This window comes from Colobus angolensis, unplaced genomic scaffold (assembly GCF_000951035.1).
Source record: "Colobus angolensis palliatus isolate OR3802 unplaced genomic scaffold, Cang.pa_1.0 Scaffold36, whole genome shotgun sequence".
In the NCBI taxonomy this organism is placed as follows: Eukaryota; Metazoa; Chordata; class Mammalia; order Primates; family Cercopithecidae; genus Colobus; species Colobus angolensis.
In genome coordinates, this window is record NW_012116932.1 from 8,301,488 (window position 1) to 8,326,278 (window position 24,791).

Here is a 24,791-nt window from a genome sequence, read left to right on the forward strand (position 1 = left end):
AATCTTAACCGTGGTACCAAACTCTCGAGTGAAGTACGCCGATGCCCAGTGAAAGCCAGGTGTTTGGTATAATGCTGACCTAGTGACCTCTGGCCTTTTTGGCTGTGCTCATTGCCTGGTCCCAATAGTCACTGGCACAGTGCCAGGAGCCCAGGGAAAGGAGCAGGGGCTGCAGGAAGGAGGGAGGTGTAGCACAACCTGCTCCTACTTCAGTCATCACCCAACCACATGGCCTCTGGCTGACCATCAAGTAGGCCCAGCATTTTCAATCCACACCACAGGCCCATGTCCTAAACCAGGATTTTACAAGTCTCAGGGAACTGGCTGCAATAGCTATAACCAGTATACCTCTGGGACCAGCAGCCGGAGCACTCCAAATGGCAGGCATGTAGATTCATAGGTAACACATGCCCAATTTTTCCAGTTTTACCTCTTGCTTTTATGAACCAGAACAAGTATGGGAGGTTGAAGTAGGGAGAGGGTTAGAAATCATTTCAGCATATACTTTTTTAGGTTCTGCCAGACAACCTTTTATTACATCAGAAAAGCAACACTAGGCACTAGATCCTGCAAAATACGTTCTGACCAACTCTAAACTTTCTGAAGTTATAACCACATCAGTAAGATTTTTAATGAACAAAAAAGTTAAATACAAACTTTCATATGCAAAATAGATTATTGTATAACTGGCAACCTCAGAGCCAAGTACTAAATTTTCTTCCACAGATTTCAGTGGGGATGGAGTGGGGAGACGTCAGTCTTAATGAGTAGAAAACTTAATTTAGGCTTAATATATAGAAAACAAAAACTCTGAGGAAAAATAGCTTTAAATTGAATAGTATCTTTTGAATTAAACAGCTCAGGCCAGGCCCTACAGTTCTGAGGTTTATACTCAACCAGATCTGGGATGAAAATGAAGATTTAGGGTTTACAGTTACTTCAAATCCATGAATCCAGTTTCAAGACTAAGCCAAGTCACCTCATTTCCAGAAAGGGAAGTCTCTTTAAGATGACCACAACACATCTCTTCGGAAGATGCTTGGATACTCAGGAGTTCCTTGGGCACAGTTCCACTGTTCATGGCACTGTGCCAACGCTGTAGTGTCAGACTTCCTCTGAAAGGCAACGGGGGCCCTATCCCACAGCATTTCATTTCTCCCAGCATTTTTGAGCCTCAAAAAAACAAAAACAAAAAACAAAATCCCAAACCCTCCAGCTTCATGTTGGCAGTTACTGCTCCAGCTACACTTCCTTCCGCCCCCAGTGAGAGTTCCCTCCTGGTCTTCAGCAGGGAGTGGCAGCTTGAGTAACATTCCTTTCAGAAATAAATAGTTCAAACAAGTAATTTAGAGCTAACTGTAAAAGAGCAGCAGCAAATGACCACTGCCCATTATATTTGCAAACGAGTGAGTGAATGAATACGCTGAACAAACACACAGAAAACAAACAATTCACAGAGTAAATCCTGCATTTCCCACATTCATAGGGAAAAGAATCTCTTAAAAAAAATAGTAGTTAGCGTTTGTTCTTGTGTGGGTTGAACAGTCCAAAGCTCTGAGCAGGCACAGCCTTACAAACAGGATTGCAAGCAGCCCTCTGCACCCCAAGTCAGGACTAGGGTGCAGTGAGAGGCCTTCATGCACTTTTGACAGCTCAGTACCTGTGAGAGAACAGAAGTGATGCAGGGACTTTTTAACCCACAATGCATGAGGTATATGGAAATGTCTGTGAAAGAACCACCAGCAGCTAGAGGGACCAGGCAAAGTTTTCTCACAGCAACTGCTGATGAAGGATTTCCCACACCATCTTCTTCCGGAAGAGAGGCATCTGGTGCTGCAAAGAATCCCATAAACAATACACGCATTACATCATAATGTGCACAGCAGCACAACTTCAGGTGTAATCATGTCAATAAAGCAGGATGTCCATGTTCTTTTTCTAAACGTTGACATTTTCAGATCATGGAACATACTTATCAAACCATTAAAAGGCCGGGCGCAGTCCCAGCACTTTGGGAGGCCGAGGAGGGCAGATCACAAGGTCGGGAGATCGAAACCATCCTGGCTAACATGGTGAAACCTCGTCTGCATTAAAAATACAAAAATTAGCCGGGCATGGTGGTACATGCCTGTAGTCCCAGCTACTCAGGAGGCTGAGGCAGGAGAATCACTTGAACCTGAGAGATGGAGGTTGCAGTGAGCCAAGATCATGCCTCTGCACTCCAGCCTGGGCAACAGAGCAAGACTCCATCTCAAAATAATAATAATAATAATAAACTAGTGATGTCCTACCTAGGGGTGGGGGCTAAAAAGTCTTAACACATGATTCTTAAATTATTTTAAATAGTTCAAAACATCTAGTAAAAACTGCACATTTGCTCTTAGTAAAACTGCTAAGACTAAGCAATAAATGCCTTTATTTTTTACTGGAATTGTATTAATTCAGCATGGGAGTCCTAGTTACTTCATGTAATACAGTTTGTATTACAGTTTGTATTCATGGAATAAATAAAGTTTGCTTGCTAGACAACATCAATCAAAATAAGGTCTGTGGATGAAAAATATATATATATATATTTTTGGAGACGGAGTCTCGCTCTGTCGCCCAGGCTGGAGTGCAGTGGCCGGATCTCAGCTCACTGCAAGCTCCGCCTCCCGGGTTTACGCCATTCTCCTGCCTCAGCCTCCTGAGTAGCTGGGATTACAGGCGCCCGCCACCTCGCCCGGCTAGTTTTTTGTATTTTTTAGTAGAGACGGGGTTTCACAGTGTTAGCCAGGATGGTCTCGATCTCCTGACCTCGTGATCCGCCTGTCTCGGCCTCCCAAAGTGCTGGGATTACAGGCTTGAGCCACTGCGCCCGGCCTGAAAAATATTTTTGATGAGGTTGTCCTCAGTTGTAAAAAGGTTGAGAATCCACTGTTACAAATTCTCAAGAATTCCCAACATACTTGAGTTTCCAATCAAATGCAGAGCCATGGAGAATTAAACAAACAAAAGAGCAGAACAGAAAGGAAGAGCAGTATTCACAAGTTACATCTTAGACCTGTGACTTCAGTGCTCACAGGCCTGTTTTTCCCTTGCTATTAAATACTGACATACCTCTTTCTTTGGCTAGAAATAATAATACAAAAAAAAAAAAAGAAGAAATAATAATACACAGGAACCAATGAATGCCAGAGTTCAGAGATTTGCAATTTGTGCCCATTGTGTACCAAAGACTAAGACAAACCTGAGAGCAGATAAAATAACAAACCCTGCTTCTGGCAGGGGTAGGGCTAAAACCAAGATTTACAGCAATAAGAATAGCACAGCTACTACTATTTTTTTTTTTTTTTTTTGGAGACGGCGTTTCGCTCTTGTTGCCCCAGGCTGGAGTGCAATGGTGTGATCTCGACTCCCCACAACCTCCACTTCCTGGGTTCAAGCAATTCTCCTGCCTCAGCCTCTCTAGTAACTGGGATTACAGGCATGCGCCACCACGCCCGGCTAATTTTGTATTTTTAGTAGAGACAGGGTTTCTACTAAACCCTGTTTAGGTCAGGCTAGTCTTGAACTCCTGACCTCAGCTAATCCACCTGCCTCAGCCTCCCAAAGTGCTGGGATTACAAGCATGAGCCCAGCTACTATTATTTATTTATTTTTGAGACAGAGTCTTGCTCTGTTGCCGAGACTGGAGTGCACTGGCGTGACCTCGGCTCACTGCGACCTCTGCCTCCTGGGTTCAAGCGATTCTCCTGCCTCAGTCTCTTGAGTAGCTGGGATTATAGGTGTGCACCACCACACCTGGCTAACTTTTGTGTTTTTAGTAGAGATGGGGTTTCACCATGTTGGCCAGGCTGGTCTTGAACTCCTAACCTCAGGTGATCCGCCTGCCTCGGCCTCCCAAAGTGCTGGGAATATAAGTGTGAGCCACCATGCCTGGCCAGCTACTACTACTGAGAGCTGAACATGTGCCAGGCACTGGCCAAGTGCCTTATCTTGCTTAGTAACAAGTAAATGAATGAGGAGGGTCTTCACTCACCTGAGTAAATGTGATAGGTTTGTCCCTAGAAATATAATCTGCATATTTACAAGTAAACATTCCACAATCACTCCCATTCAACTGTTGAGGAATCTCCTAAAATTACAAAGAAAAAAGAAGGGAGGAAAGGGTAAAACATCATTAAATACAAATCCCTTGGACTTTTTCTAAATATTGCTATAAACAATATAATACAGGTAAATATTAAATCAGGTATTACCTAAACACACCATCATATACAAAAAACACAATTATTCTTACTCTATGTGGTATAAAACATAGATCATAGCAAGGGAAAAACAGGCCTTGTGAGAACTGAAGCCACAGGTCTAAGATGTAACTTGTGAATACTGCTTTTCCTTTCTGTTCGGTTCTTGTGTTTAATTCTCCATGGTTCTGCATTTGATTGGAAACCCAGACTATGAGATGGAGAGTGTGACCCCATAGGAAAAAATGTTTTTCAGAAAAGAAAAAAACAAAGTGAAAGCTCCATATCTCAGCTCCCATTCAAAGAAACCAAACTGAAAGGAGGTTTACTACCGGGGATACTAGTCAGAATTATTTCAGAAGCATTTATTAATTTTAAAAAGGGCCAAGTGTGGTCAATCAGAAATGTAACTTCTCTAGCTAAGAAAATAAGACTACTGCTTTGACCCCTACAGCTTCAAGGCAGACAGAGAGAAGTTCCTGGATAGGAACCAATCAGGATCTTGCTTTGACGGATCAGTTATGCCCTAAGACAAAAACAAGCCTTGCTACAAGCAGCACTAAGAGCATAATAAGCCAAAGGTGGTGGATTCTAAACCCACTGAGCTCACACCTTCTCCAGGCCTGTGTTGCCCTAACCTTGGCGGTTCCTGACACACTCTGGCTGTCAGTCACAAGTAGCACAAGTTAGTAAGAATATGGGAGAGGCCGCTTCCACTGCTGGAAAACACACTAGATGACAAAAGCTCAATTTTTATTCAAAGAAATGAAGTTAATTATGATTTTTAAAGTTTGCTTAAATACATACCATCCATACATACGCAGATACCTCACACTTTTCTTTTAAGCCTAGCATCTCTCACAGAATGGACAAAACTACAGACTACAGTATACAAAGAAAGGCAATTTGCTTTCTTTATTCCATTTCCCATACCAGAACACAGGATTCATCCTAACAGACTCTTGCTTACATCTGTGCTCTCCTTAGGAAATTTCAAAGCTTATCCTTCAAATTTTTCTTTTTCTTTTTCTTTTTTTTTTTTTGAGACAGTCTTGCTCTGTTGCCCAGGCTGGAGTGCAGTGGCACGATCTCCACTCACTGCAACCTCTGCCTGCCAGGTTTAACTGATTCTCCTGCTTCAGCCTCTTGAATAGCTAGGATTATAAGCATGCGCCATCAGACCCAGTTGATTTTTAGTGGTGGCAAGGCTTTGCCATATTGGCCAGGCTGGTCTCAAATTCCTGACCTCAGGTGATCTGCACACCTTGACCTCCCAAAGTGCTGGGATTACAGGTGTTAGCCACCGCACCCAGCCCAAATTTTTCAGTTTAGAAATTAAAATGCTTTTTTTGGAATGGGATCCTAAGATTTAAATAAACAAACTCCCAAATTTTGGAAAAGAAATGTAAACTTTCATTAGCACCAACAGAAATTAGCCAACTTGAATTTATTGGGTTTTTTTCCCAATTCTGTGAGAGATATGCAAGCATGTGGTTAACATTACATTTGGCACAAGAAGATGAAAGCGAAGCAACTATCTTAGTTAAATTAATTGCTAAAGATTTAGAAGCAGATCATTCTTAAGATGTATACTCTGGCCAGGCATAGTGGCTCACACCTGTAATCCCAGCACTTTGTTTTGGGAGGCCAGGAGTTTGAGACTAGCCTGGGCAACAAAGCAAGATCCCGTCTCTACAATAAAGAAAGAAAGAAAAAAAAAGATGTGTACTTTAAAAGTATGCAGGGAGGGAGGAAGGGCGGGAAGGGAGCCAAATCTGAATAATATACTATTAGTAAATGCAACAAAGTATGTCAAATAAAGATGATTGTCACTCACATGTGGTTTCATGCTGTAATGGGTCCACTCTAAAAGATTCAGATCACTATTTCTTTTGGTCTTACTTTCATCCTGTAAATACTGACTAAAAAGCAAAACAAAGAAGGAATACAACAATAAATCCTTACAGAAACTAACCATTATGGTTACAAAGGGCTTTGTGATGTTAAACAGATATGCCATTCTCAAATCCATATTCATTAGCTTTTTAAAAATGTGACTGCTTTCCGGATTTTTTTTTTTTTTTTTTTTTAGATGGAGTCTCGCTCTGTCGCCCAGGCTGGAGTGCAGTGGCGCGATCTCGGCTCACTGCAACCTGTGCCTCCCAGGTTCACGCCATTCTCCTGCCTTAGCCTCCCAAGTAGCTGGGACCACAGGCACCTACCACCATGCCCTGCTAATTTTTTGTATTTTTTTTAGTAGAGACGGGGTTTCGCCATGTTAGCCAGGATGCTCTCGATCTCCTGAGCCTGTGATCCCACCTGCCTCAGCCTCCCAAAGTGGCTTTCTGGATTTTTAATTTAATTTGGGGAGGTCTGCTTATAAAAATTGTACATGCTTGTTTTTAAAAGTTGAAATATATGTCAGGTTGATAAGCATTAGATGCCCCCACTAAAATTAAGATATAAAAAATAACATAGGCCTGGTGCAGTGGCTCATGCCTGTAAATCAACACTTTGGGAGGCCGAGGCGGATGGATCACCTGAGACCAGGAGTTTGAGACCAGCCTGACCAACATGGAGAAACCCCGTCTCTACTAAAAATACAAAATTAGCCAGGCATGGTGGCACATGCCTTTAATCCCAGCTACTTGGGAGGCTGAGGCAGGAGAATTGCTTGAACCCGGGAGGTGGAGGTTGTGGTGAGTCGAGATCACACCATTGCACTCTAGCCTGGGCAGCAAGAGTGCAACTCCGTCTCAAAAAAATAAATAAATAAATAAATAAATAAGATAAAAAGCCAAAGACCACCGGGCACAGTGGCTGACGCCTGTAATCCCAGCATTTTGGGAGGCTGGGGCGGGCGGATCACCTGAGGTTGGGAGTTCAAGACCAGCCTGACCAACATGGAGAAACCCTGTCTCTAATAAAAATTCGGAAATTAGCCGGGCATAGTGACGGAGCCTGTACTCCCAGCTTCTTGGCAGGCTGAGGCACGAGCATCACTTGAACCCAGGAGGCGGAGGTTGCAGTGAGCTGAGACTGCACCACTGCACGGGGTGACACAGTGAGACTCCATCTCAAAAAGAAAACAACAACAGCATGAATGTAATAAAATATGAGTTTTCAAATCCTATTATAAGCAACACATCAAAGTATACTGTATGATCCCAGTAAGAACATTTCTATACATGGGATAATATATGTATATGTATGAACGCAAATGTATGTGTGCACAATTTATACACATCTTACAAAGAAAAGACTAGAAGAGAATCATTTTATAAACAATTTGGTGTATCTTATGATTTTTAAAATTGTCTTCTCTACTTTTTATTCAAGATGAACAACCATAAATAAAAATAACCTTTTATACTAAACAATATTGAATTATTGTTAGCAACAACTTTTCTTCACAAGATTAATTTGTCCTTAGTAAAAGTTAAAAGAAGGAACTTCATTGCTTCTAGTGAGCAGAAAAGGAAAAATGGACCCATCTTACTGATGCATTTTCTCACTTAACTCATGTCACTACTTTACCTAGCTAAGAAGTAGCTATGCTTTAAAGACCAGTTTCTATTATAGCAATTACTATTCAGAACAGTCCCCTGAAACCACACACTTTAAACATCGCCCCTGGGTTCTGAGATAAACTCATCTCTCATGGAAAGCATAAAGATATGAGTGGGCTTAAGAATTTAGAGGACTAACACTCCCCAACTAACAGCTCCTTAGAACAATTGAGAATAATGTATCAATCCCAAAGAAATCTAATGCAAATCACAGGATTCTAATAAGATCTATTTTACATCATAATACATGACAAACTTGTTTTCAGTGATGCTACTAAACATGTTTTCTCAGTTGCAATCAGCTATTATTTTTAGACCAAAAAAAAATAAAATGCATTCTAAGTCCTGAAATAGCCTTAACTATACATTAGACTACCATCCACACAGCTTCCTAGGATGAGATAGAAGAGATCACCTCAGCAGGGGGTAGTGAGGTTTTCAACCTTTACTTACAGGAGAATCTCACAGATCCTGTGGCCCTTTTGTCCCATAGAATCCAGGTATTTAAGACACTTTTTTCTTAGGTCTATCACCTATAATGGAAAAAGATAACATCCAGAAACATCTTAAATGTAAGAGGAGTGAGAATTTTACTTCCAAAAATAAAAGCATCTTTTAAAAAATACATGTAACAATATAAATGGATTTCTAAGATACATAAAAAATGTATTATGTGGGCCAGGCGCGGTGGCTCAAGCCTGTAATCCCAGCACTTTGGGAGGCCGAGACGGGCAGATCACCAGGTCAGGAGATCGAGACCATCCTGGCGAACACGGTGAAACCCCGTCTCTACTAAAAAAATGCAAAAAACTAGCCGGGTGAGGTGGCGGGTACCTGTAGTCCCAGCTACTCGGGAGGCTGAGGCAGGAGAATGACGTAAACCCGGGAGGCGGAGCTTGCAGTGAGCTGAGATCCGGCCACTGCACTCCAGTCCGGGCGACAGAGCGAGACTCCGCCTCAAAACAACAACAACAAAAAAAAAAAAGTGTATTTTTAAGTTAAAAAATTAGTGGTCCTCTCAGAGTGATGAGACTTTTTTTTTTTTTGCTTTCTTTATATCTGTATCTTTCCTTCTTTCCTTCTCTTCTTCCTTTCTTTCTCTCTCTCTCTTTTTTTTTTTTTTGAGACAAGATCTCACTTTGTCACCCAGGCTGGAGTGCAGTGGTGTGATCACAGCTCACTGCAGCCTTGACCTCCTGGGCTCGGAATCTTCCACCTCAGCCTCCCAAGTAGCTGGGACCATAAGTGTGCACCACCATGCCCAGCAAATTTTTAAATTTGTATATAGACAGGGTCTTTCTATGTTGCCCAGGCTGGTCTCAAACTCTTGGGCTCAAGCAACCCCTCCTGCCTCGGCCTCCCAAAGTCTGGGATTATAGGCATGAGCCACCACACCTGGCCTTGTAAGTGCATTTTTCTACAATAAACCTGTACTATCTTGTAAACAAAACTACATAAATATAATAACCCTTATGTGTACTAAGACTCTTTCCTATTAAAAATGAAAGCTCCTCGCCCGGGTAAGGTGGCTCACACCTATGATCTTAGCACTTTGGGAGGCTGAGGTGGCGGATCACGAGGTCTGGAGTTCAAGACCAGTCTGACCAACATGGTGAAACTCCGTCTCTACTGAAAATACAAAAATTAGCCAGATACGGTGGCCCACACCTGTAATCCCAGCTACTGACGCAGGAGAATCGCTTGAACCCAGGAGGCGGAGGTTGCAGTGAGCTGAGATTGCGCCATTGCACTCCAGCCTGGGAGGCAGAGCAAGACTCTATCTCAAAAAATAAATTAATTAAATAAATAAATAAATAAGAAAGCTCCTCAAGTTCAAGGACTTTGTCTTCTAGGTTTCTAAGTTGTTCAACTCAAGAACTAAAAAGGAGGCCCGGTGCGGTGGCTCACCCATCATTTTGAGAGGCTGAGGTGGGAGGACTGCTTAAAGCCAGGAGCTCGAGACTAGCTTGGGCAAAAAAAAACAAGACTCTGTCTCTACAAAAAAATTAAAAATGAATTTAAAAAAATCAGCCAGGCATAGTGGTGCACATCTGTAGTCCCAGCTACCTGGGAGGCTAAAGTGAGAGGATCACTTGTGCCCAGGAGGTGAGGTTACAGTGAGCTATGGTTGTGCCACTATACTCCAGCTTGGGTGGCAGAATGAGATCCTGTCTCTAAAAATAAAAATTAAAAAAAAAAAAAAAAGAAAAAGAAAAAGAAAAAAAGGCCAGGCATGGTGGCTCACACCTGTAATACCAGCACTTTGAAAACTGAGGCAGGAGAACCACTTGAGGCCAGGTGTTGGATACCAACCAGGGCAACATAGCAAGACTCCATCTTGCCAAATAAGTAAATAAATAAAATTAGCCAAGCATGGTGGACCATGCCTGTAGTCCTAGTCACTCAGGAGGCTGAGGCAGGAGGACCACCTGAGTCCAGGACTTCCAGGCTGCAATGAGCTATGATCACACCAATTCTCTCCAGCCTGGGTAACACAGCAAGACCTAGTCTCTAATTTTAAAAAATAGCAAAATAAACATAAAATTTTTAAAAGAATAAATAAATAAGAACTAAAAAGGGTTGGGTGAAGGAGGAGACATTAAAAAAATAAAAAATAAAAAGAGACTCTGCAGAGCATGCTTATAATATATACTACTGGCCTTTATACACAGGGCAGAAAAGGGCAGCATTATTTTTAAAAAATAGTCTTTATCCAAAGTCCAACAATTAACCATTAACCCTCTCTACTCACCACCAGGCTCCAATGTACCTTCCGATGAACAGGCACCAGAATAATTTCTTGTTCAAAGAGATTTACCCCTTTGGTCCATCGTTTCACTGCTTGGTAACCCCCAGACTTTAATTTAGGATAGAAGAAAGTACTAAATACATGAAGTGCTGGATAACCTTGCTTTCTATTTCGTTCCACCAGAAGATTCATGTAAAAATTAATGACCTACAAAATACCAAGGGAGCAAAAGCTGGAACATGGCAAATATATTATCAAAACTAAATTTCTACCTGAATAAGGATGAATTCAAAGGTAAGGTACTAAAGAAGGGGATAAAAGGACTCTCTATAGTAGAAGACAGGGAAAAAAGTGATCAGTGCAAAATGGAACACATGAAAATGGAATGAAACTGTACTTTTAAGGCATGTGAGTAACACTTAACGGCCAGAAGATGGAATCCAGGAAGAAAGTCTGTGCAATAATGAAAAGATCTACATAACTGTAACACAGCAAAAAAATGCAGAAATATTAACAGTAAGTGAATTTTACTACATATAAATTAGACTTCAATTTTAAAATATAAACTGGAAGGACATACACCAAAATATTAACATTTTATTTATCTTTGAGTGGTGGTACTTTTGAACAGTAATATTTTTTACTTTTCCTGTATTTTCCAAATGTTCTACAATAAACAAATTACATTATAATGTAAAACAAAACATTCCTGTTTTCAAAGAATGTGTTTATAAGTAACTAGTCATGGGGATTTCCCTCAAAGAGAGAAGATGCAGGGGCTAAACAGTTCGGAAAAGAACCCACCGGAAAATTGTCAAAGAACTTAAGAGTTAGCTTCTGCTAAATGTATTAAGGATACAAGATGACAAATTAGGCAAAATTTTCAGCTATCACTCAAATAAAGAAAAATACATACAGCATATAGTAATCAATATATCCCTTTATTACTCAAAAAATAAAACAGGCCAGGCATGGTGCCTCACGCCTGTAATCCCAGCACTTTGGGAGGCCAAGGCGGGCAGATCACCTGAGGTCCAGAGTTTGAGACTAGCCTGACCAACATGGAAAAACCCTGTCTCTCCTAAAAATGCAAAATTAGCCAGGCGTGGTGGTGCATGCCTGTAATCCCAGCTACTTGGGAGGCTGAGGTAGGAGAATCGCTTGAACCCAGGAGGTGGAGGTTGCACGAAGCCAAGATTGCACCATTGCACTCCAGCCTGGACAACAAGAGCGAAACTCTGTCTCAAAAACAAACAACAAAAACAAAAAAACAGCTACTATAAGAATTCACCTAAAATACAGTATCACTTGCTGCTTCCTCCCATTCATCAGCTGTATCCAGGGTTTATTGAAGACCAGTAAATGAAGTGGTGGATGCAATAAAGTACAGACGCAGAAAAGGGAAACCCTGCTAATTAAAGGCAGAAAATCAGAACTACCCATCTTTTTAAGATTTAAGATGTTTTTGTTTTAATTATAACTAAGAATTGCTTTACCAACCCCTTATAACTGGGTAGAAGTCACTTTGATTATAGATAATAAATAAATAGTTAAACTTAATGATGGCCAAAAGGGGGAGGGAATACAACTTACTTCATCATTGAGCCAGTGATAGTTCTTTAATGTCTGAATATCTCCTCGAGTAATTCGCAATTTGAAAGCACAACTTAGGATTTCATCCTGTGGGCCATGGCCTAGGGCATTACTGATTTCCTTTTCCATGTCCTGAATTAGAAAGTCCAGAAGTTGTTATTTTAATATAGAACCCATTATCAGTTATTGAAAACTCTGAGACTGAAAAAAAGTTTTTCATCTCGGCAACCACCTGACTCTTGAGAAAAATATACCATCAAAGACTTACTAAACTATAATATGAAAACATTTTTTTCTTATTTTTTAGTAATAGAGATGGGGTCTCATTATATTGCCCAAGTTGGTTGCAAACTCCTGGGCTCAAGCAATACCCGCCTTGGCCTCCCAAAGTGCTGAGATTATAGGCATGAGCCACCACAGCAACCCTGAAAATATTTCAACTTATAACTACAAAGCAATCTTACTAATACAACAAATGCTGGTTCACTTATTAGCTTGTGGAAACAATAATAATAATATTTACATCTAAAGTATGGTCTCAATTATCCTACTACTATGTATTAACCACTATGAGCCAAACATGGTGTTAGATACTTGAAGCACATCATTAATCCATATTAGTGGGGAAGATATTATTTTATCTTCCCCACTAATATGGATTTTATAGAGAAGAAAACTGAGAATTTATTTTACATATTCAAAGTCATATAATTATTAAAAGGTAGAACAAAGATTTGAACCCAGCTGTGTCTAATTTCCTGGCCTTTGCTCCCTTCATAATACTAAAATCCTGATTTCCACTTTAAACTTTTATTTTTTTTTTGAGACAGTCTCACTTTGTCACCCAAGCTGGAGCGCAGTTGCATGATCTCACCTCACTGCAACCTCTGCCTCCCAGGTTCAAGCGATTTTTGTGCCTCTGTCTCCTGATTAGCTGGAATTATAGGCACGCACCACCATGCCAGCTATTTTTTTTGTATTTTTAGTAAAGACGAGGTTTCACCATGTTGGCCAGGCTGGTCTTGAACTCCTGACCTCAAGTGATCTGCCTGCCTCAGCCTCCCAAAGTGCTGGGATTACAGGCGTGAGCCACCGCACCCATTCTTTCCTTTAAACTTTTAAAACATCAAAATAGGCTGGGTGCGGTGGCTCACGCCTGTAATCCCAGCACTTTGGGAAGCCAAGACGGGTGGATCATGAGGTCAGCCTGGCCAGCATGGTGAAACTCCGTCTCTACTAAAAAGACAAAAATTAGCTGGGCATGGTGGCACGCACCTATAGTCCCAGCTACTCAGGAGGCTGAGGCAGAAGAATCACTTGAACCTGGGAGGCAGAGGTTGCAGTAAGCTGAGATCATCCTGCTGCACTCCAGCCTGGCAACAGAGCGAGACTCCATCTTAAAAATAAGTAAATAAAACATCAAAATAAGATTAGGACATCTAACGGGTTATACCATCCTTTTTGACATGAAGAGAATAAGCAAACAGGCAGAAACTTGGAAACCAGGTAGCAATCTAGCAATTGACTCCTTATGGAATAAATGGCTTCATCATACTAAAGAATTATGCAGATAAATGCATTATTTAAGATACAAAACTAAATCCATTAACCCAATAGAAATTATTTTCCTCTAGGCCCGGGGCAGGGACTTGCGCCTATAATCCCAGCACGTTGGCAAGCTGAGGTGGGTAAATCACCTAAGGTCAGGAGTTCGAGACCTGCCTGGCCAACACAGTGAAACCCAGTCTCTACTAAAAATACAAAAATTAGCTGGGCGTGGTGGCAGGTGCCTGTAATCCCAGCTACTTGGGAGGCTGAGCCAGGAGAATCACCTGAACCCAGGAGGCAGAGGTTGCAGTGAGCCAAGATCGTGCCATTGCACTCCAGCCTGGGCAACAAGAGTGAAACTCCATCTCAAAAAAAAAAAAAAAGAAAAGAAATTATTTTCTTCCAAATATATGCTTCCTCCCCCTCCCCCTGCACATAGCTTCACTATTTTATGGATCTCTCTCTCCACCTGCATGCCCAATATAACAGTAAGTATTCAAGAGATTTGCCTACTAGGCCAGCATTGTAGAGGAAGCCAAGATGTGGGCACATCTTTAAAATAAGAATTTTAACTACCTTCATTCTTTATGTTCTGTAAGTTTTTACTATTTTCAAATGCAATAATCAGCAAAAGGGGCATTTTAGTAAACTATAATCACTTTTTTTAAAAATGCAATGAACTTATTCCTAATGCCAAACCCATACTATATAACTCAACATATTTGAAGGTTAGAATTTACAAAGAATCTGTTGTATTCCAAGATATGACATGGTTGTGTTGACTCACATTTGCTAAGTATCAATCTGATCCCTTAGGCCACTAATGATCATGACTCACTAAAGATCAATGTAGTCAAAGTGAATAAGCAGACTATGGACCTGATTTGTTTTCATACATTCATCCCTAGTCTGGAGAAAGTCCTCAAAACAAAATATTCAAGTTTAGAATAACTGAGGTTATTTAAGGACATGCCTCTTTTTAGGATCAATACAAAGAACAATACCTCTGTAAGTTCAAGGAGATCATCCGTTCTTCTGTCCCTCTCTTTGCCTGAGCAATTCTTTTCCTTTGTCTCAATTGACACTTTCCTCCTGAGTAAGCCATTGCTTCCACTGCCCAGGCGGAGTCGGGCCGACACTTCTTCTGATAGGTCGGGCTCCAGTTGGTATCCCCTCCTCTGGTCAAAAAAGTATCTAAATTCTACTGACATGTTTGATACTTGCAAATATAAACACGGATTACACATGAAATATAAAACTGCCACTAATGTGAAAGAAAAGAGAATTAGCAAATCCCCCAAGTGAGTAGATTTACCGTATCTGTCTGTCCCTGCAAGGGGGAACAAAAAAAGCTACAGACCTAGGCCTCACAGGACCCTCCGTTACAAACCATGAAACAGAACACTCACCACTTTCCCTGGAAGTAGCAAGAAAAGTATTTTCAGTTCTCCTATCACAATTAAAAACAGTATGTTTAAAAGATATTATGAAAGTTTTAAACAGCAAAAAATATGACCCACAATCCCATCACTCAGAATAAATCCCTACTATCTTTACTGTAACTAAACTTGGTTCTAGTTCATCCTTGTAAAAAGTCATTTTATATGACAGAAAATGCACAAAACATTAACATACCACTTATTCATTTTTGTAAAATGAACACCTATATAACCACAATTGTGGTAAACAAATAGAATTCTGCCAGCACCCCAGAACATATCATCTCTTTCCAGAGATGTATGACTTTTAAGAAATTCTCCCTAAGAAGCCATAAAATGGCTTGGTTGGTAATGTGTTGGTATGAAGGCAGGTTGGTCTCTCATAAACAAAGGTGGCTACTGTAGAGGCAAAACTCCAACAACTCAGAAGGCAGAAAAAAGCTGTGTATTTTCAATGTTTCCTGTTGCTTTGCTGCCTTTTTTTTTTTTTTTTTTTTTGAGACAGAGTCTTACTCTGTCAACCAGGCTGGAGTGCAGTGGTGTGATCACAGCTCACTGCAGCCTTGACCTCCTGGGCTCAAGTGATCCTCCCACCTTAGCTTCCCCAGTAGCTGGGACTACAGATGTGCCACCATGCCTGGCTAATTTTTAAATTTTTTTGTGGAGACAGTCTCACTATGTTGCCCAGGCTGGTCTCAAACTCCCGGGCTCAAGTGATCCTTCTGCCTTGGCCTCCCAAAGTTCTGGTATTACAGGTAGGAGCCACTGTGCCTGGCTGGCTTGCTGCTTTTTTAAAGAAAAACAACAGAATTAACAATCAAAGTAATACATATATATATATGCTTTTTCTTGCTTTTCATGGGCACCAAAACATAAGTTATGTAAGAACACAGATGTCAAATGTAACGGGGATTTTCACTTACACTTTCATTTTCAAATCTGATTCCGATCATCTTCTCCGTATCAGAAATTTTCCCCTTTGAACACCTAAGGAAACAAATTGAGAGATGACAGACTTCTGCTAGATGACTTACATCCTAGTTTTAGAAGTAAGATTTCATAATTTGTAAATAAAAATTGCCTTGAGTTTATACAATACTCTAAATCAAGAGTCGACAAACTTTTCTGAAAAGGAACAGACAGTATTTTAGGCTTTGCAGGTTTTATGGTCTTGGGCATGTGGCAACTCTGCCACTGTAATTTAAAAGCAGCCACAGATAGTATGTAAATGAATTCGCATGTTCCAATAGAAATTTACTATACAAAAATAGGTAAGTAGACCAGATTTGGCCCATGGGCCATAGTTTACAAACTCTGCTATAAACCATCATCCCAAAATCCTAAAGCATGCAGAGCTGCCTTTACTGTTCCTATCCTAAAAACACTGATCACTAGACATCCCCACACCAACCAAACTCCCATCTAAGAAGCATGTGTTTCTCCCAACCCCTGATGCCTGAGAGATAAAGGGTACCCCCCAACCCGCCAGGCTAGGGTGGGCCTCTGACATAAGAGCTAGCTACCTATCTACCCAAATATGCTGACCAACTACCAGAATTCAAGAGAGTTCACAGTTCCTCAGAACTGCTTACTCATAAATACGGCTTAGAAAGCAAGAAAATATATATTAAAAGAAAGTGTAGAATGAACTGAATGTACGTACCTCTTTTCACTTCTCAATGAACATAGAGGTCCCCTTGTTTCAACAAGTCTATCTGTGAGGACGGTAAAGAAAAGATTAAATGTTTCCTTCATTCATGAATAATATAGTTAGAATTTCAGCTTAGTTTCCACAACGTCAAGACATTCCTCTACATTGAAATGCTACAGTGAATTCCAAAGACACTAGCCTCCCTATACACTAAGTTGCCTAAAAAAATGCATACATATCTTTGCTACATATCTTTGCTGTTTAAATATAATCTTTACTGTAAACTGAGTGATATCTGCTCATTTGGTAAGCTGTCATTTAGTGGACAGTAAGTAGAGAAATATAAGGAAATTGTTATATAAGGAATATAATAAAATTTCAGCTCACAAAAGAGTTGCTACTATCTAGCAGCTTAAGGATAATAATCCAGAGCCATGTTATGAATCTACTTCACCCTGAAACAGCTGTTCTACTAAACTCCTAGATAAGCCCCAGTCAATGCTGTGAGGCTTTTTTTTGAGACAATGTCTCACTGTCACCCAGGCTGGAGTGCAGTGGTGTGATCTTGGCTCACTGCAACATCCACCTCCCAGGTTCAGGTGATTCTACTGCCTCAGCCTCCCAAGTAGCTGGGATTACAGGCAAATGCCACCATGCATGGCTAATTTTTGTATTTTTAGTAGAGATGGGGTTTTACCATGTTGTCCAAGCTGGTCTTGAACTCCTGACCTCAGGTGATCCACCTGCCTTGGCCTCCCAAAGTGCTGGGATTACAGGCGTGAGCCACCATGCCTGGCCCAACGCCGTGAAATTTGACAGTATTTTGGTACACCATCTACACTTGAATGTCAATTTTCTACCTCATATGAACACTGTAACATGAAATAAGGTCAATATACTAAGACAAGGCTAAATCTAGGAACTCACATTGTTTTGGAACAAACTGAGTTGTTTTGACTCCGTGATTTTGCTCTTCCCCCCAGCCTTTGGTCTTTAACGTGTCCATCTGACTTCTTTGAGAACTTAGAAACACAAAAAGCGAGGGAGATCAGATACAAAAGCAAAGTGTATCATTAATATGCATTATCTCTGTCCAGCAAGCTTCTCCAAATAGGGGTGATTGACTACCCAATTATATCAAATTACAAGAGAAAGGAAACAACTACATGGGACTAGGATGAAAGGAGTCTGATCCTGATTCTAATAATATTTCAGCCAAGTTACCTGAATTCCAGTTTCTCTATTTGTAAAATCAGAGGTTCTGAATCCCCAGTGACGCATTAACCGAAAAATCTCAGTGTGACAAAACTCAGATTAAAAGATAAAAAACTTTTTAAGCTATGTATTTAAATCGATCCTGAAACAATACATTAAAAGCAAGAACTCGGCCGGGCGTGGTGGCTCACGCCTGTAATCCCAGCACTTTGGGAGGCGGACGCAGGCGGATCACGAGGTCAGGAGTTCGAGACCAGCCTGACCAACATGCTGAAACCCCGTCTCTACTAAAAACAAACAAAAAAAATTAGCTGGGCATGGTGGCACGCGCCTGTAATCCCAGCTACTCAGGAGGCTGAGGCAGGAGAATTGCTTGAACCCGAGAGGCAGAGGTTGCAGTGAGTGGAGATGGAGCCACTGCACTCCAGCCTGGGTGACAGAGGGAGACCCCATCTCAAAAAATTAAAAATTTAAAAATTTAAAAAATAGAAAAAAATAAAAGCAAGAACTCTTTTTTTTGTTTTTTTTTTTTGAGACGGAGTCTCATACTGTCACCCAGGCTGGAGTGCAGTGATGTGATCTCGGCTCACTGAAATCTCCACCTCCTGGGTTCAAGCAATTCTCCTGCCTCAGCCTCCCAAATAACTGGGATTACTGGCGCCCACCACTACACCTGGTTAATTTTTGTATTTTTAGTAGAGATGGGGTTTCGCCATGTTGGTCAGGCTGGTCTCAAAGTCCTGACCTCCAGTGACCACCTGTCTCAGTCTCCCAAAGCGCTGGGATTACAGGTGTGAGCCATCGCGCCCAGCCAAAAGCAGGAACTTTCAAAAGCATAAATAGTTTGAGGGTTTCGCCAACATGACAAAGCCAAGAGATCGTTAAACATACTGCTGCTTCCAACATGTGGCTGCTCAAAATGGAGAAAATACTGACATTCTGACTAAATCTAAAGAATTTTTTTAAAAAGTTCACAACTGATTATTCTCAAACAATCTGTTACTTCTGCATTCAAAAGCTAGATAGTAGGCCGGGTGTGGTGGCTCACGCCTGTAATCCCAGCACGCTGGGAGGCTGAGGCAGGCAGATCACCTGAGGTCAGGTGTTCGAGACTGGTCTGGCCAACATGGCGAAACCCCGTCTCTACCAAAAATACAAAAAATTCGCTGGGTGTGGTGGCGGACGCCTGTAATTCCAGCTACTCAGGAGGCTGAGGCAGGAGAATTGCTTGAACCCAGGAGGTGGAGGTTGCATTGAGCCGAGATTGCATCATTGCACTCCAGCCTGGGCAACAAGAGTGAAATTCCGGCCAGGCACGGTGGCTCATGCCTGTAATCCAGTACTTTAGGAGGCTGAGGCGAGCAGATCACAAGATCAGGAGTTCAAGACCAGTCTGACCAACGTGGTGAAACCTAGTCTCCACTAAAAATACAAAAAATTAGCCAGGCATAGTGGTGCGCGCCTGTAATCCCAGCTACTAAGGAGGCTGAGGCAGGAGAATCGCTTGAACCTGGGAGGTGGAGGTTACAGTGAGCTGAGATCATGCCATTGCACTCCAGGCTGGGTGACACAGCGAGACTCCATCTCAAAAGAAAAAAGAAAAAAAAAGAGTGAAACTCTATCTCAAAAAAAAAAAAGGCTAGATAGTATTGCGTGACTTTTTAACCTTCAATTTGCTATTTATATAATTTCTGGGATCCCTGTGTTTTCTCACACCACTTGTTAGAATTACCCAGTGTACCTCAATCCTGAGCTCACACATTTTTTGTCCTCCTTTCACAGGCAAATACAAGGCCAGATATCACTTCCTTCTGTCACTCTCATCTATTAATATTTGCTCAAATCATTAGAGTATTTAATTAACAAGCTGTATCATAAGGAAAATTCTTATGACTGGGAGACTTTAATCTTGTCTCTAGCGGGTTTCCAAATGTGCTAAGATTCAACCTCTATGCTGCCACAGGGACTAGGTGTGTCTCATGGGGTGGGGGTGAGGCGGGGGAAGGAAAAAAGACAAAAAGAAAGACTGTGAGGAGGTGAAGGAGAAAGGAAGGAAGGAAGGGAGATGGGAGAAATGGAGAGATGGGCAGGAGCAGGGTGAGAAAGGGAGGCAGAGAGAGAGATTGTGGGAAATGTATGCTGGGGAGGTTGAAGAAACTCTCTGCCTCCTGGGAGACCTACTTCAACCAGTGATCTACTTTTTTATATAAGAGTTTAAAGTAAAAGTTTACTTGAACAAAGGGTCCTAAAGGTAACATAAAATTTTACTTTGCAAACCACTGTTACATATTATCCATTACTAGATAAATATCCAGGCAAATGACAGGGCTAGTTCTCTCAGGTTTAACCTCTTCTTTCAATAAAGCCCTTCCCACCAATACTTTCTCCAAAAACAAACCAAAAAAAGATGCCTAGCAAAACATTATCTATTATCTCATTGTCACCTGTGATAACCTGAAGCTACAGGACAGACAGAGTTTCCATGACCACTTTCTTTAAGTCGTTCCAATAACCTTCGGTACTTCTCTCTTTCCTCTTTTTGAACACCCTAAATAAAAGAAAGCATGTTAGATAAGTACCAGCACATAAAATTTATAATTAAAAGGCCAAATGTAACCCATAGATGTGTTTTATTTGCCAGCACTGTGTTTTTAATATTTCTTTGAATTAATTACTAACTTTATACATTTTTTAAGAATCAAAAAATCTGGCCTCCTTCAATCAACTGAATCCACAATCTATAGCTATGTAGGGCTATCCCATTCAGATGGGCCACTGCTCTCCAGCCCACTTTATTCATGTCATCTGCTACATTCTGATGGCATCTAGGTTTTTGACAGAACTGGGTTGAACAGAATTAGGTTAACTACAAAAAAACTCAGCAGAAATCATCCGCTTACATAACAAGAATATGCAGCTTCCAAAATGAATTGGCCTCACCAACATCACCAGTAACCTCTATGGCTACATTCAATAGACACTTTTCCAGTCCTTATGTTACTTGATCTTTCTTCAGCATTTCACCCTGCTGACCTGCCTTGCCTTCCTAGACAATGAATTCTTCTGATTCTTTTTTCTCTGTCTCCACTGCAGATTATTCCTTCTGCCTACATCATACTGATGGTTTTGCCCATATCTCTTCTTGCACTGCATTCCTTCTCTGAATAATCTCATCAGGTCCCTTGATTTAAATAGCACCAATAGGTTAAAGATTCAGAAATGTGTCTCCTCCTCAAAATTTCTATCACCTATATCCACGAGCTTCCAGGAGAGGTTTTCTTGTGGGTTTCACAGGGAGTTTAAACAACGTCCAAAACTGGAGTCATCATCTTCCCCGTAAACATAGGGTTATCTTCGTAAGTGACACATAGTGACTCCAAAACTGAAATCTGGGACTCAGACCCTTCTATGTACTTTATATCACACTTAATCAACAGATATGTCCTTGCTAATACTACTTAGCAATATTTCAAGAGTGTATCTTCTGCATATTCCCCTGTAGATATTTGCTCAGTCCCATTTCTGACTTATCTAAGAGACTGAAATATTTAATACATCATCCTTTTTTTTTTTTTTTTTTGAGACAGAGTCTCGCTCTGTCACCCAGGCTGGAGTGCAGTGGCGCGATCTCGGCTCACTGCAAGCTCCGCTTCCCGCGTTCACGCCATTCTCCTGCCTCAGCCTCCAGAGTAGCTGGGACTACAGGCGCGCCACCACGCCCGGCTAATTTTTTGTATTTTTAGTAGAGACGGGGTTTTACCACGTCAGCCAGGATGGTCTCGATCTCCTGACCTCGTGATCCGCCCACCTCGGCCTCCCAAAGTGGGATTACAGGCTGAGCCACTGCGCCTGGCCTTTAATACATCATCTTAAAATCCCTTTCAGGGCTATGGTTCATCCCCCTCTCTCTGCCTGCTCATCAAATAGCAACTATTTATGTATAAGCTCTTAGAGGGCAGGAACCGCATTTCATTTAATCTTGAATTGCTAGCACAGTACAACTAGCACAGTACCTGGGACCCAAATAAATATTTCTTTGATGAACTAAATTAAACAAGTGACTCAGAAAACTAGTTGGCAAGTGAAACAGCAGATGGTCCTGGGGAGTGCCAGATACAGGAATAATTCTAAATTTTCCTGGAATAAAGGAAAACCTCAAAAGGAAAGTAAAAAGATTGACTCTTCATCATGCTGAGTGCTCTGAAAGGTGAAGGAAAAAGCAGAGATGCACACCATTTACTTCCCTTCCTTAGTCACAGTTATTAAAGTTTATAAAAAGAAACAAGTTAGGGCTGGGCACGGTGGCTCACGCCTGTAATCCTAGCACTCTGGGAGGCCGACGCTGGAGGATCGCTTGAGACCAGGAGTTTGAAACCAGCCTAGGCAACATAGTGATATCCCATCTCTCTATATAAAAAAAAAACTTGGTAATTTTTTTTAAAAAAAGCAAGTTAGACTAATTCAGGTACCCAAAAAGAATCTAATCTTGGCCAGGTGCAGTGGCTCATACCTGTTATCCCAGCACTTTGGGAGGCCAAGGTGGGTGAATCACCTGAGGTCAGGAGTTCGAGACCAGCCTGGACAACATGGTGAAACCTTATCTCTACTAAAAATACAAAAGATTAGCTGGGCGTGGTAGCACATGCCTGTAATCCCAGCTACTTGGGAGGCTGAGGCAGGAGAATCACTTGAACCTGGGAGGTGGAGGGTGCAGAGAGCCAAGATAGTGCCACTGCACTCCAGCCTGGGCAACAATAGCGAAACTCTGTCTCCAAAAAAAAAAAAAAAGGATCTAATCTTATCTCTTCCTAATATGACTCTTTTTTCTTCCTTATAATAAAAATAACTACATCTAAAACTTGACTAAATTATATGTATCTAGAATATCTATAGAAGAATATATATAGGTATCAGAGGTTACTTGCCAAGAAGTAAACATGGTGGTGGAAGCCAGGTATGGAAGGCAGTCTGAGAAACTTAGTCACTGTACATACTTTAGTACCTTTTGAAATATATGACATGCGCTGGAACATGGGAGACAGAGGCTGCAGTGAGCCAAGACTGCACCACTGCACCCAGCATGCGTCACAGAGTCTCACTGTGTCTCAAAAAAAAAAAGGAAAAAAGGAAAAAAGAAATATATAACATAGTAGATATATTATTTGCTCCCAAAAATATTCATTAAAAATTATTTTTAGTCTTTTAATTTTTATTACTCAAAAAAGTTTCATTTTTTATTTAGCTAGAAAGCTAAATAAAATGAGTCAGAAAACTCTGCTTGTGCCTTCAACATTTTCACGATTTTCTGCTCCTTGATAAGCAACATGCTTGATCCTGTCACAGACTCATTGAGCACACATGGCCGCTATAGGCCCTGCTAATGTGATCTGGACAATCTCATAAGAACTTGAGGTCTCATAGCATGAACCCCTCAAAGTCTGCCTGGGCACAAGCTGCATGCAGATTTTTGGTGCATCTGGGTTTGAGACAGCCTCATTTTGTTAAAGGCTGTATTGTAGGAAAACCTACAATGGTATGTCAAACTTTGAACCATTCTAAGTGTCTCTAGGCAGCATCTTTGGGAAGAGCTGTAAAATTTCTTTTTAAGCAAATCAAGCTAAAAAGGCTTACCTCCTCCACAGTACAATGGGGACGCCTCAGACCCTTGCCACTCTCTTCAGAAATCATCTCTGTTACAGCCTGTTCCTGAGGTTTCCACATTAAAGAACTCTCTGGATTACCTTTGCTATGGCGACGGCCACCTGGTCTTCTATTATAGCCTTCTGAGTTCAAAGTAAAACTGAGCAACAGAAAAAAAGAAGAAAAAAGTGTCACCATGCTGCTTAAATTGCTGGAATCTAAGCTCCAGACCATCATGTGATTAAGCTGCTTTAGGTGAAGCTTACTCCTAGCAAGTCAGACAAGTACAATTATGCAAAAGTTAGATCTATCCCTAGAGCACAGGGCACCCCAGCATTCCACTATGGAATGTCTGTTTCTAAACTAGAGCTGCCACACAAAGAAAGCCTCTGCTTTCCTCTTCATGCCCATTTCCAACCCCAACTCTAGATTTAGCTCCCCAATTGCACATACCCCCCTTCTGATACTGCATTTTTCCTTTAGTCACCTGAAACCACTGAAATTCATTATTGGTGTGATTTATTTAGTGTCTATATTCCACACTAAACTTTAAATTCCATGGAAAGAGCTTACATCCTTTCACCACTGTATCTTAGTACAGGGTCTAAGCCAAAAGGCCCTCAATGAATATCTGCCGAATGCTAAATTAATAAACGCCAAAAGAACTGAAGCCTGGAATTCGCACCCAGTCACAGTTGCTGGTGACAAAATCTGCCTTTCCTGCCATTACCAACAATGTGACAAACTGACATCATGCCCCTCTTTCCTTAGGTGACATTTTTGAAATGAATACCATTTATGTGGTGTTTCAAAAAAAAAAAAAAGGCATAATCTGAAACAAATCATCAGTAAATATCAGACAAAATTAAAATATTAATGCCAATGAACACAAAGAAAGGGCAAGGAGTTGTTGCAGAATAAAGTAGATCAGAGAGACATGAAAACTATGTGCAATACACAATCCTGCACTGGATCCTGTATTAGGAAAAAGAAAAAGCTGTAAGAGAAAAATTTAAATAAGACATGTAGATTAAATAATAGTATTATATCAATGTTAATTTCCTGATGTTGGTAATCCATGATCATGTAAGTGAATGCCCTTATTCTTTTTTTTTTTTTGAGACGGAGTCTTGCTCTGTCGCCCACGCTGGAGTGTAG

General features: G+C 41.1%; 1 protein-coding gene across 1 annotated transcript in view; it reads right to left on the bottom strand.

The window, feature by feature from the left end:
- Positions 1-505: 505 nt before the first annotated feature.
- The window catches only part of SENP2 (SUMO1/sentrin/SMT3 specific peptidase 2), a 41,296-nt gene continuing 17,010 nt past the window's right edge, over positions 506-24,791 (bottom strand). The window contains 12 exon segments of the mRNA XM_011953386.1: positions 506-1,833; positions 4,022-4,117; positions 6,067-6,151; positions 8,252-8,331; positions 10,551-10,754; positions 12,141-12,272; positions 14,693-14,866; positions 16,051-16,114; positions 16,791-16,842; positions 17,706-17,800; positions 20,438-20,541; positions 23,625-23,793. Of these exon segments, the coding sequence (XP_011808776.1) occupies positions 1,771-1,833; positions 4,022-4,117; positions 6,067-6,151; positions 8,252-8,331; positions 10,551-10,754; positions 12,141-12,272; positions 14,693-14,866; positions 16,051-16,114; positions 16,791-16,842; positions 17,706-17,800; positions 20,438-20,541; positions 23,625-23,793 (1,318 nt within the window). The 3' untranslated portion in view covers positions 506-1,770.